At 46.1% G+C, this 14122-nt stretch overlaps 1 protein-coding gene across 2 annotated transcripts in view; it reads right to left on the bottom strand.

Moving 5' to 3' along the window:
- The window catches only part of adck1 (aarF domain containing kinase 1), a 567777-nt gene that overhangs the window by 364636 nt on the left and 189019 nt on the right, over positions 1-14122 (bottom strand). For both annotated transcript variants that reach the window (XM_052017675.1, XM_052017684.1), the window contains exon 4: positions 13488-13691. In XM_052017675.1, coding sequence (XP_051873635.1) covers positions 13488-13691 — 204 coding nt within the window. The remainder of the gene's footprint in view (positions 1-13487; positions 13692-14122) is intronic.

Below are 14122 nucleotides of genomic sequence, written 5' to 3'. Positions count from 1 at the left end.
TTATTTACCTCACTCATTTCTCCTGAATCTTCCCCCTCATTCTCCCAGATATCTGCCTGTGTTCAACACACAGAGGTAATGGGCTGGTTAAAAATTGTGTCACTGTCTGAATAAGAAGTGGCGTCCCAGCCAGCAATTATCTCTCAACTAGCACACCAAAAACACATCAGCCATGTGCTTATTTCTCTGGACTTGTAATCAAGAGGCCTTCACTAATGATCCGGAGATCAGCTGGGGACTTGGTTAATTATATAGATCTAGAATAAAAGGCTATCATCAGTAATGATGGCCATGAAACAAATGGATTGTTGTAAAATCCCATCGGGGTTCTTCAATGGCCTTTAAGGAAGGGGTCTTCCATCCTTGCCTGGTGTGGTCTCTAAATGACTCCTAACCCACAGAAAAATAAGTCCACCATGAAATTAAAATCAAAAAACCTGCAGAAGCTGGGAATCTGAAATAAACATGGAAAATGCTGGAAAGATTCAGCAGGTCAGGCAGCATTTGTGGGAAGAGAAACAGAGTCAATGTTTTAGGTCAAAGACCTGTCCACTGTGAAGTAGCCTGGGGAGCCATTTCAAACTGCCACTGGCACCCACAGCACACAGGCCAAGGCAGCAACCTGCTGCCAGTACTTTTAGCGGAATCCCTATTGGATGATCAATGCTGGCCTTGCACTGATACCCAGTGAATAACTAAAGGATAAAGACTGCCCATTCATCTCAGAGGTCAGTGGCCTCCTTCTGTGCTGTGTAATTCTGTGGTAAACAATACTTCCGTTGGCTAAACTCTCCTCTACTGCGTGGCACCTTGCTTATTGGTGGTAATTTTTTTTTCGTTTTACAGGTTGCTGCAGTGTCCTGTATTTGCACAGTGTCACTGCAGGAGGAGCGGAGAGGATAGGGAGAAGGCTCGGACTACGGGGAATTGGAGAGGAGAAGGAAGGAAGGAGAGAAATGCTCTTTCCCTACCTATTGCCAAAACCTCTGCACATGGCAGAGATCTGCCTCCATCCATTAGAGTTGGACTGATTAAAAACATAAGAAGATAGAAGCAGGAATAGGCCACTAGGCCCCTCAAGCCTGCCCCACCATTCAACATGATCATGGCTGATCTGCCCCAGGCCTCATCTCCTCTTCTATGCCAGTTCTCCATAGCCCTCAATTCCCCAGTCCCTCAAAAAATGTATTTACTTCCTCATTAACTATCCCCAATGACACAGCTCTCTGGGGCAGAGAATTCCAGAGATTCACCACTCTCTGTGAGAAGTAGTTCCTGCTCACCTCACTTTTAAACGACTGGCCCATAATCTTGTAACTATGACCCTTTGTTTGAGATTCTCTCATTAGTGGAAACATCCCAACATTGACGTTGCCATAGCCTCTTAGAACTTTACTTTCTTCAGTAAGATCACCCCTCAATCTTATCTGCTGAACCAAAGAATATAGATCGAAAACAGGATGGGCATAGTCGTGTCAGCCCTGGTTAGATGTTTTGCCGAGGTTTCTATGCGGGTTCTATTGCCTTTAACCACCCTGTTCCCAAGCTCCTGCCATATATCCAACATATCCATCCTAGTGAAGGAGTGTCTTCTTATACCAAGGCCAAAGTTTTGATTACTCAGCTGACTGATGTTCCAGATAATCCAAACAATCATTCTCCCTGTCCTCGATTAATGTTTTAATTAATAAACAGGAGAGCTCAAAGGACATGGTAGCAAGGCTAACTATATTACTAATGCTCCAAGGATTTCTGTTTCTGGAGGTGCTCACACCAGTGTTCCAGAGATGAAGCTTCAATTCCCAGAGACTCTGGGCTAATCCTGAAGGACTGGAAGTCCCACCTAATTGAATAAACAACCATTAGTGCTGGGACCTGATCGCTTGGTTAAGAGTTCATGGGAATTTATGGCCACCATTCAGGAGTGGGGGTGGAGGAGACAGAAACATAGAAAACCTACAGCATTATACAGGCCCTTCGGCCCACAAAGTTGTGCCGAACATGTCCCTACCTTAGAAATTACTGGGCTTACCCATAGCCCTCTATTTTTCTAAGCTCCATGTACCTATCCAAAAGTCTCTTAAAGGACCCTATCGTATCCGCCTCCACCACCGTTGCCGGCAGTCCACGTACTCACCACTCTCTGAGTAAAAAACTTACTCCTGACATCTCCTCTGTACCTACTCCCCAGCACCTTAAACCTGTATCCTCTTGTGGCAACCATTTCAGCCTTGGGACAGGATCAATGCCTCTTATCATCTTATACACCTCTACCAGGTCACCTCTCATCCTCCGTCGCTCCAAGGAGAAAAGGCCGAGTTCACTCAACCTGTTTTCATAAGAGATGAGGAGAAAAGACACCAGATTTCAAGCCGTTCAGAGTAGTCAGAAGAAATTAAGAATGTTTGCATCAGACCCCAGTTAGTGAATCCACAGCCTTGAAAGTGTTTTACTTGTAACAAAGGTACCTCCCTCTCGTTCCCTCTCTGTGACTGTTGTAGGTCAAAATTCCCCATGTGCTTTGGTTTCCAGTTGTAAAGCACTGATTGTTCACGCCGTGGACTTGAGATTAAAGGAATCTATTCCACTCTCTTTCAGATAAATTGTTCATTTCAATAAAAATCATCTAACTCCCCTTATCAAATTTTTCTGATTTTTTTTCCCCCTCAAGGCCTTAAATGGTTTGGGAGCCAGGGAGTGTGTGATTAAATGCTGAATAAAAATATAAGACACCTGCTTCAACGCTGCTTCTAAAGATATTTAAATAATTAGTGTAAGAAGTGGAGCGAGTGGGAAAAGATTGGAATTCAAATGCGGAGGAACATAAGGAGCTGCAGAGAGTAGTGGACTCTGCCCAATATATCATGGACACATCCCTCCCCACCATCGGCAGTATCCACAGGAGGCGCTGCCTCAAGGAGGCAACATCTATCATCAATGATCCCCACCATCCGGGCGGTGCCATATTCTCATAGCTACCATAGGGCAGGAGATACAGAAACCTGAAGTCCCACACCACCAGGTTCAAGAACAGCGATTTCCCTTCAACCATTCAATTCGTGAACCAACTGGCACAACCCTAATCACAACAACATTGTGACCACTTAGATCATTTTGCACTAAAATGGACTTTTGTGGGTTTGTTTTTGTTCTAATTGTATTCATTCTTGTAAACATTGTGTATAATTTATTCTCACTGTATGTTTTCTTTGTGATTGCTGCTTATATGATGCTCTGTGCCCATGATGCTGCTGCAAGTAAGTTTTTCATTGCACCAACTCATACATGTACTTGTGCACGTGACAATAAACTCAACCGAATAGAAACTTGTCAATGGGAAAAGACTGCTTAACCAAGAACTTTGTAAATGGAAGAGGAATCTCTAACAGTAAAGTCCCAGTTTAGACCCTACGTACAAGCAATCTTCAAGTCATCAACACAGGACCTTGCTCTGGACACTTGTAAGGCAGTAAATTCCAAGAGTAAGGGGCTCCGAGCAGCAACAACTGACAACCGAGTAGACTCAGGAGAGAGAGGAGTCAACCTCACAATGAGCCTCTCCTACAGAATAAGGACCTCCCTTCAGCAGGCAACACGTATAATGTTGTAGAACTGTTACGGCACAGAACGAGGCCACTCAGCCCATCAAGTCAAAGCCAACATCATCCCATCAGTCCCATTCCCCAGTTCTTTCCTAAAGGCCCTGCTAATTATTCTGAGTCAAATGCAGCTTAAATGCTACTCCAAAGCCAGAACCAGGGGGAGAAATGGTGCAAATATAGAGAGTGGCAGGTTTGATCCCCTAGACTGCATTGAGTGAGCTGGGTGTTGGAACAGGACACACATGTCTCCGTCCCCATGTTAGGACCCTTCCCTCCTGATGGCCATTTAGCGACCCCTGCTGATAACTGTGCCACGTACGGGCACTGCCTCTCCTTGGACTCGGGTTCCTACCTTGCACAGTTGACAGCATTCGTAGATAGAGAATGAAGGCAGGAGATAAAATGGAAGGAGAGCCAACGAACCAATTTTGAAAAGTGGGTCGCTGTTTTTAGTGTGGTAGACAATCAGCACACAGTGAGATCTGACAAACAGCAGAGTGATAATGACTGGAAAATTTTGTATTTTTTTCTTACTGATATTAGTTCAGGGATAAACAACGGGCAGACCATCAGGAAGCTCCGGAGACTCAAGGGACTACAGATGCTGGGATCTGGAGCAAAAAAACAAGCAGCTGAAGGAACTCAGTGGGTGAGGCAGCATCCAGAACATAAAACATGTAAGAGTACAGCAGAGGGACAGGCCCCGCGGCCCACAATGTTGTGCCGAGCTAATTAAGCTAATGACACCTAATCCCTTCTGTCTGCACATGTGGATGGAAAGGGAAGGGTCAACATTTCAGGTTGAGACCCTGCAACAGGGAGGTCCAACCTGCTCCTCTTTGAATCAGTCAGCAAGATCTGTTGCATCTGCTTGTGAGGGTAGACAGGGCTTCAATGTAACCCGTCTCCAGAAGTTCAACTGTGCACACTCCTCCAGCACAACCTCAGGTCTCCAGAGTGGGACAATCCCTTATTTTCACAGTCACCATTACACAGAACAGGCACTGGAGAATTTAATTAACCAGCTCTAGAGAGGCACTTGAAGCTGATTCTGACTCTGATGTGAGTACACCACCTACCCACTAACTGGGCAATGCGACGGCCACTACCTGTGTTGGCACCTTCGGAAGCAGAGGGGAGAAATTCACTGTGGGGGATGCAGCTAGTGGAGGCTGGGCAAGCATTTCGCAATTTGTTCGGAGCGGTGTGGTGGCAATCCTTGTAGCAATCCTGGCCTCGGTGTGCTGTCTGTGCGGAGTTTTGCACGTTCTTCCTGTGACCACCCACGTGGTTTCCCTGGGTTGCTCCAGTTTCGTCCCACATTCCAAAGACGTGTAAATTGATAGACTAATCGACCACTGTAAATTGCCCTGGAGTCTGTAGGTGAGTGGTAGAATCTGCGGGGGGGGGGGGGGGGGGGGGGGGGGGGAAGGTGGGCGTAGGAGTTACTGGGAATGTGGATCAGGGGATCAGGGTAGGATTACTGTGAAATGGTTGCTTGATGCTCCGTGGGCCAAAGGGCTTGTTTCTGTGCAGTATCTCCCAATGACTCTATGGCACTCAGGTGTTCATGAACCTCTGGCACATAGACTCACAGCACGGAACAGGCTCTTCAGCCCAACTCGTCCATGCTGACCAAGGTACACAGCAAAGTTAGTCCCATTTGCCTGTGTTTGGCCCATATCCCTTTAAACCTTTCCCAAATGTTTTTTAAATACTGCAGCAGTTAGCGTAATGCTATTACAGTGCCAGCGATCAGGGTTCAATTCCCGCTGCTGTCCGTAAGGAGTTTGTACGTTCTCCCCATGACTGTGTGGGTTTCCTCTGGGTGCTCTGGTTTCCTCCCACGTTCCAAAGACGTATGGGTTAGTAGATTAACATGGGTGTAATTGGGCGGCGCAGGCTCGTTGGGCCGGAAGGACCTGTTACCATGCTATATAAACTTTTAAGCTCCCGCCTCAACCACTTCCTCTGGCAGCTCATTCCACATACGCACCACCCTCTGCATGAAGAAGTTGCCCCTCAGGTCCATTTTAAATCTTTCCTCTCTCGCCTCAAACCCATGTCCTCTAGTTTTTGATTCCCTTTCGCTGGGAAAAAGGCTGCATGTATTCATCATATCTATGCCCCTCATGGTAAGGCCACCCATCAGTCCCCTACGCTCCCAAGGAATAAAAGTCCTAGCCTGCCCAAGCCTCTCCCTGGCAACATTCCTGTAAACCTTCTTTACAGGTGCAGTGGCAATTCACATTGTCCTGTTTATACTTTCTGATGGAGGGGAAGAAGCCGCTTCCGACTGCTGCTGAAGGGTCTGTCCTTGGTTGCCTGGGTTCCATCTGTCACTTGTGTTGCTTATGTTGTGTTGCCTGCCCCTTCCGTACTCGCCTTCCACAGATTGCCACAACAGCCGGGAGCAAGAGGCTCACTTGGGGGAAATAAAACAAGATTAATGGGCAAGGTCGATTGCCACAGGCGGAGCATTGGGTTCTGAACCCTGTTTCTGTGTTCGTCTGCCCAGTGGAAAGGAGGTGGGAATGAAGAGGGGGTGACGGGTTAAAGAGGCAGTCGGAGCAGCAGAATGAGCTCTTACTGTGAAATTACATCGCTGCTTTGCTGAAGTCAGTGAAGTGTGAACGGAACACTCTAGCACATCAAATAAATGAAGGTGGATCAGTTCCCTGCAGCAATCTACAGCTGAATGTCTTTGTCGCCTGAAAATATTCTCCACTGTTTGATGGAGAACCTGGTGTAGGAATAAAGTACCTTCCACTCGCCTAAGCCCTGGATTTCACAAAACCGTCCATCAAATAAAAAGGTGTGAAATCACAATATTCAGGGTTTAACCTCCAGAATCCATCAATTCTGGCCACTGCATGCAGAGATACAGTGAGCTGCGGGTGTGCACACACACACACTCACACTCACACATGCACACGCATGTACAGTGAGTCACCAGATACATGCATGCATAAACACCACCCTCCCCCTGCACACGTACCTAGGGTCAAGTGAACACATATGCACATGTGTGCACCTGTATAGATACAGTGGTTGTCAGAAATGGATACATCCGTGGACACATAGATACAATGGATTTCAGATATGTGGATACAGTGCACACATATACATGGGTCTCACACATGCATCACACACAGACACACACACACAAACACACACACTTGCTACGGACTGCAGTACAGCAATTGTAGTACCCTTCTTCAAGCGGGGCAGCAAGGATAAGCCAGATCATTACAGGCCTGTGAGTCTAAGATCATTGATGGCGAAACTAAGGAACAGGGTCAATCTGCACTTGGAATGGCAGGGATTGATCAAAGATCATCAGCATGGATTTGTCAGAGGGAGATCCTGTCTGACCAATATAATTGAATTGTTCGAAGAGGTAACATAATGTATTGATGAGGGTGGTTCATGGACTTCATTAAGGTCTTTGACAATGTCCCACATGGGAAACTGGTCCAACCTTTTAACCTACTCTAAGATCAATCTAACCCTTCCCTCCCACATAGCCCTCCATTTTTCTATCATCCATGTGCCTATCTAAGAGTATCTTAAATGTCCCTAATGTATCTGCCCCCACAACCTCTGCCAGCAGTGTGTTCCACGCACCCGCCATTCTCTTGTGTAAAAAAACCTATCTCTGATATCCCCCTTGTACTTTCCTCCAATCACCTTAAAATTAAGCCTCCTTGTGTTAGCCCGTTCCGCCCTAGGAAAAAGTCTCTGGCTGTCCACCCAATCTATGCCTCTTATCATCTTGTACACCTCTAACAGGTCACCTCTCATCCTCCTTCACTCCAAAGACACAAGCTCGCTCAACCTATCCTCATAAGACATGCTTTCCAATCCAGGCAACATCCTGATAAATCTCCTCTGCACCCTCTCTAAAGCTTCCACATCCTTCCTATAATGAGGTGACCAATATTTAAGTGTGGTTCTAACCAGGGTTTTTATAGAGCTGCAACATTACCTCACGGCTCTTGAACTCAATCCCTCGAGTAATGAAGGCCAGCACACTATATGCCTTCGTAACAACCCTATCAACTTGCGCAGCAACTTTGAGGGATCTATGGACTTCGACCCCAAGATCCCTCTGTTCCTCCACACTGCTAAGAATCCTGCCATTAACCTTGTATTCTACCTTCATATTCTACCTTCACGTTCAACCTTCCAAAGTGAATCACTTCACACTTTTCCGGGTTGAACTCCATCTGCCACTTCTCAGCCCAGCTTTGCATCATATCAATGTCCCATTGTAACCCTCCACAACCTTCTACACTATCCACAACACCACCAACCTTCGTTTTATCTGCAAACTTGCCAACCCACCCTTCCACTTCCTCATGCAAGTCATTTATGAAAATCTCAAAGAGCAAGGGTCCCAGAACAGATCCCTGCAGAACACCACTGGTCACCGACCTCCAGGCAGAATAGGCTCCATCTACCACCACCCTCTGTCTTCTATGGGTGAGCAAATTCTGAATCCACACAGCCAAGTTTCCCTGGATCCCATGCCTCCTGACTTTCTGAATGAGCCTTCCATGAGGAACCTTATCAAATGCCTTACTAAAATCCATGTACACCAAATCTACTGCTCTACCTTCATCAATGTGCTTTGTCACATCCTCAAAGAATTCAATCAGGCTCGTGAGGCATGACCTGCCCCTCACAAAGCCATGCTGACTGTCCCTAATCAACCTATGCTTCTCCAAATGCCCATAAATCCTGTCTCTAAGAATCTTTTCCAATAAGTTGCCCACCACTGAAGTAAGGCTCACTGGTCTATAATTCCCAGGGTTATCCCTACTCCCTTTCATGAACAAAGGAATAACATTTGCCACCCTCCAATCATCTAGTGCTACTGCTGTGGCCAGTGAGGAAGCAAAGATGATCACTCAGAAATCTCTTCCCTCGCTTCCCATAGGATATATCCCGCCCAGCCCCAGGGACTTAGCTATCCTAATGCTTTTCAAAAGTTCCAGCACATCCTCCTTCTTAACATTAACATGTTCTAGCTTTCAGCCTGTTTTACGCTGTCCTCACAAATGTCAAGGTCTCTCTCACTGGTGAATACTGAAGCAAAATATTCATTAAGGACCTCCCCCACCTCTTCCGGCTCCAGGTACACGTTTCCTTCTCTATCCCTAATCGGTCCTACCTTCACTCTAGTCATCCTCCTGTTCTTCACATATGAGTAGAACGCCTTGGGGTTTTCCTTAATCCTACTCGCCAAGGCCTTCTCATGCTCTCTTCTAGCTCTCCTAAGTCCATTCTTAAGGTCCTTCCTGGCTACCTTGTATCTCTCTAGAGCCCTGTCTGATGCTTGCTTCCTAAACCTTAAGCAAGCTTCTTTCTTCCTAAACCTTAAGCAAGCTTCTTTCTTCCCAAACCTTAAGTAAGCTTCTTTCTTCCTCTTCACTAGATATTCCACATCTCTTGTCAACCATGGTTTCTTCACCCTACCATCCTTTTCCTGCCTCAATGGGACAAACCTATCCAGAACCCCATGCAAGTGATCTCGAAACAATCTCCACATTTCCATTGTGCATTTCCTTGTGTACATCTGCTCCCAATTTACACTCCCAAGTTCCTGCCTAATAGCATCATAATTCCCCATCCCCCCATTTAAATACTTTCCCATACCATCTGCTCCTATCCCTCTCCAAGGCTATGGTAAAGGTCAAGGAGTTGTGGTCACGATCTCCAAGATGCTCACCCACAGAGGGATCTGACACCTGACCAGGTTCATTGCCTTGTACCAGATCCAGAATGGCCCCTCCTCTAGTCGGCCTGTCTACATATTGTGTCAGGAGTACTTCCTGGACACACTTAACAAATTCTGCCCCATCCAAACCTTTTGCACTAAGGAGGTGCCAATCAATATTAGGGAAGTTGAAATCACCCATGACAACAACCTTTTTTTGCACCTTTCCAAAATCTGCCTCCCAATCTGTTCCTCCATGTCTCTGTTGCTGTTGGGGGGGTCTGTGGAATACTCCTAATAGAGTGATTGCTTCCTTGCTTTTTCTGACCTCCACCCACACTGACTCAGTAGACAATCCCTCCAGGATGTCTTCCCTTTCTGCAGCTGTGATACTATCCCTGATTAGCAATGCCACTTCCCCACCTCTTTTACCTCCCTCCCTGTCCCTTTTGAAATATCTGAACCCCAGAACATCCAGCAGCCATTCCTGCATTTGTGACAGCCAAGTCTCTGTAATGGCCACAACATCATAGTTCCATGTACTTATCCATGCTCTAAGTTCATCACCCTTGCTCCTGATACTTCTTGCATTAAAATAGACACACTTCAACCCATCCAACTGACTGCAATTTTGTCCTCTCAACTACCTGTCCTTCCTCACAGTTGCATCACATGCTGCATCAACCTGTACACCAACTGCCCCATCCTCTGACCTATCACTCAGGTTCCCATCCCCCTGTCAAACTAGTTTAAACCCTCCCTAACAGCTCTAGCAAACCTGTCCACAAGGATATTGGTCCCCCTCCAGTTCAGGTGTAACCTGTCCCTTTTGTACAGGTCATACCTTCCCCAGAAGAGATCCCAGTGATCCACAGATCTGAGACCCTGCCCCCTGCACCAATTCCTCAGCCACACATTCATCCGCCAGGTCAACCTATTCTTACCCTCACTGGCACGTGGCACAGGCAGCAATCCAGAGATTACTACCCTTGAGGTCCTGCTTTTCAGCTTCCTACCTAGTTCCCCATATTCACTTTTCGGGACTTCATCCTTTTTCCAACCTACATTGTTGGTACCAATGTGGACCACGACTTCTGGCTGCTCACCCTCCCCCTTCAGAATGCTGTGGACCTGATCTGAGACATTCCTGATCCTGGCACCTGGGAGGCAACATATCATCCAGAGTCTCTGTCACTTCCACAGAATCTCTTGTCTGCTCCCCTAACTATTGCTCTCCTCTACTCCCTCCTTCTGAGCCACAGAGCCAGACACAGTGCCAGCAACCTGACTGCTGTGGCTTTCCCCTGGTAGGTCATCCCCCTCCCAACAGTATACAAAGCAGTATACTTGTTATTGAAGGGAACAGCCACAGGGGTACTCTGCACAACCTGCCTATTCCCTTCCCCTCTCCTGACAGTCACCCAGCTACCTGCCTCCTGCAACTTAGGTGTGGCTACCTCCCTGTAGCTTTTATCACCTCCACATTGTCCCATAGGAGCCGAAGGTCATCCAGTTGAAGCTCCAGTTCCCTAAAATGGTCTGTAAGGAGCTGCAGCTGGATGCACCTCCCACAGATGTAGCTATCAGGGAAACTTCAGATCTCCTACATCTGGCAGGAAGAACACACCACTGATCCTGGATCCATTGTCACTACTTCAGCCAGAGACAGACAGACAGACCAGACAGACACAGAGAGAGACAGAAACTTAGCCTCTTGAGCCAAAGCCTCAGCTCCCCACTCTAACACTGGTCCACTCCTACAATGGCCACTCCACTTGACCCTACCTTCCTTTTATTGGTTGTTGCCAAAAGGCTAATTTCCCATTCAATCATCACCTTACAATTTGCAACTGTGCCTCTTATATTGTCTGAAAACACCTGAAAAAGAACTGGGACCCAACACTCACCTCTTTCTCGCATCCAGAGTCACGCTCCTCGCTCCAAGTCACGTTTGCAGATCAGTAGTGTTGCTGATAGTGAAGGGGATAATTGCTGGCTACAGGATAGTACTGAGCAGTTGGTAAAATGGACAGAGCAATGCTAATAGGATTTAATCTTGATAAATGCAAACTGATGCACATTGGGAGGACTTATAAGAGTAGAACATACATAATGAATAGTAGGGCCCCAGGGAGTATTGAGAAACAGAAAGACCTCAGTGTACAAGACCAAAGATCTCAGAAGGAGGCAGCATGGATAGACAAGGTGGTGAAGAAGGTATATGGAATGCTTGCATTCATTAGTTGGAACACAGAATATAAGACCAGGAAGGTCATGGTAAGATTCTTCTGGTGAGGCCACAGCTGGAGTACTTTGTGCAATTCTGGTCACCGCACTACGGAAAGCACCTGATTGCAATGAAGAGGGTGTAAAGGAGTTTCACCAGGATGTTGCCTGGGATGGAGCATTTCAGTTAAGGAGAGAGACTGGAGGGGGACCTGACAGAGGTGTACAAAATCATGAGAAACATACCATAGATAGGGTGGATAGTGAGAAACATAGCAGAAGTGCGTAAACCTACAGGGAATAGGTTTAAGGTAAGGTGGAAGAGGTTTAGAGGGGATCTGAGGAAGAACTTTTCCATCCAGAGGGTGTTTGGAATCTGGAATGTACTGCCTGTGTGGGTAATGGAAGTAGGTACTCTCGTGATAATTAAGAAATCTTTAGACAAGCACTTGAATTGCCACGGCAGAGAAGGCTATGGACAAGTGCTGGCAAATGGGATTTGTGTAGATAGATACTCACTTGAATGGTCAGCATGGACCTGGTAGATTGAAGGACCTGTTTCTTTGCTATATAACTCTATGACTGTATTTACACATGCAAAGACACAGTGCATCTCTCTCTCTCACATACACACACACACACACACACACACACACACACACACACACACACACACATACAGTGGATCTCTCTCTCACACACAGATACAGTAGATCTCTCTCTCTCTCACACACACACACACACACACAGGTACAGTGGGTCTCTCTCTAACACTCACTCACATATACACACATGGATACAGTGGGTCTCTCTCTTTCTCTCACACACACACATACAGTTACAGTGCATCATGCACATGCACACACACATTTGCCAATAGTGGATACATGAACACATGCATGCACACACACCTCAAACATAAACATCCAGTATTTGAATATCCCTCAAACTGCCAATCTTGTTGGCCTGTGGGTCCCTGTCTGACCCTGTTAACTGAGGCTGATTGCTGTTTCGCTTCCTGTGCTCACATGTCAGACACAATTGACTTTCCCACAGCTGGAGCAGAACAGACATTTTACGACAGTTACGGAATACATCAGTGGCAAATAATTCACCCTCTACTCTGTGTGTGTGTGTGTGAGTGTGTGTGTGTGTGTGTGTGTGTGAATCTGTGTGTGTGTGAGTGTATGTGAGTGTGAGTGTGTGTGAGACGATGTGCGAATGTGTCTGTGTGACTCTGTGTGTCCAGGTGTGTCTCAGTCTCCACGTACACATGTGCATATGCACATGCGTACCGGCCAACCTTTGTGTGAATTCCACTTTCTTCTGTCCCTCCACATTATTTCTTCCTGCTTCCTTTTATTATCCTCTTCTCCCTCTCTATATGTCACTTGCACTGCCTACTTGTCTTCCATTTGTCCCTCATTTTCTGCCCATCCTGCTGCTTATCTCTCTGCCTCTGTAAAGATGAGGAAGTTGTGCCCTCCTTCCCTGCTGCTTATTCCCAGTGACTCAACAGCTAATTATCACCATGAATTTAATACATGGTGCTCAAGAGGCAGCTTCACGGTCAATTCTACAACACAATCACATTACTTAACCCACTCATGACATTAAAAAACAATTATGATAAATATTCAGAACTATTTGAAATAAATGCACTGAAATTAACAATACCAGTCCTGATATTAGTAAGTAATTATAATGAATATTCAAAACTGTTTTAATTAGGCACAAGGATTAACGATAGTCGGATATACGTATTATGTGTGCATATTTTATATAGAAATTATATATTTGATTGGACAGGATTGCATGACCTGTAGATAACGAGTTAATTTATTTATACTATACATATATATATTTACACACATTCTCCTCAATTAGAATAATATTATAAGTGCCTCAGAACATTGAAGCATAAGTACCCTTGTTACCTCTTTGCCGAGATCTTCCTCGATAACTTGCTGGATCTCCTGCAGACTGCTCTGCGGAGCTCGGCTGTGTAGAATCTTCAGAGTGCTGGTGTACTCCTCGGGTAACAGGTAGTCCAAGCCTCCCAGGTGCTGGCCCACTTTGATGAAGGTGCCCCTGTTGGCACGGCAGAGATCTAGCAGGTGCTCGGCAGAGCGACGGTGGACCTTTGGAGGGAGAGGAACACAAAGGCAGTTTTACAAGTCTGAAATCTGAGTGGTGTGCTAGTCTCATCTAAACAAAGGTTCCAGCAGAATGGAAAAGTTCAAATGTTGATCAATGATTTGGATGAGAATGCACAAAGCATTGTTAGTAAGTTTGCAGATGACACCAAACTAGGTGGTGTTGTGGACATTGAAGATGGTTCTCAGGAATTACAAAGGAATCTTGATCATCTGGGTAAGTGGGCCAAGGAATGGCAAATGGAGTTTAATTCAGATAAGTGTGAAGTGTTGCAATTTGAGAAGACAAACCAGGGTTGGACTTTCACAATGAACGGTAGGGCCCTGGGGAGTGTTGTAGAACAGAGGGACCTAGGAGTACAAGTACATGGTTCCCTGAAAGTGGCATTGCAGGTAGACAGGGTGGCGAAGAAGGT

Source organism: Pristis pectinata, chromosome 1, assembly GCF_009764475.1.
Source record: "Pristis pectinata isolate sPriPec2 chromosome 1, sPriPec2.1.pri, whole genome shotgun sequence".
In the NCBI taxonomy this organism is placed as follows: domain Eukaryota; kingdom Metazoa; phylum Chordata; class Chondrichthyes; order Rhinopristiformes; family Pristidae; genus Pristis; species Pristis pectinata.
This window is presented reverse-complemented; position numbering and strand designations above follow the sequence as displayed.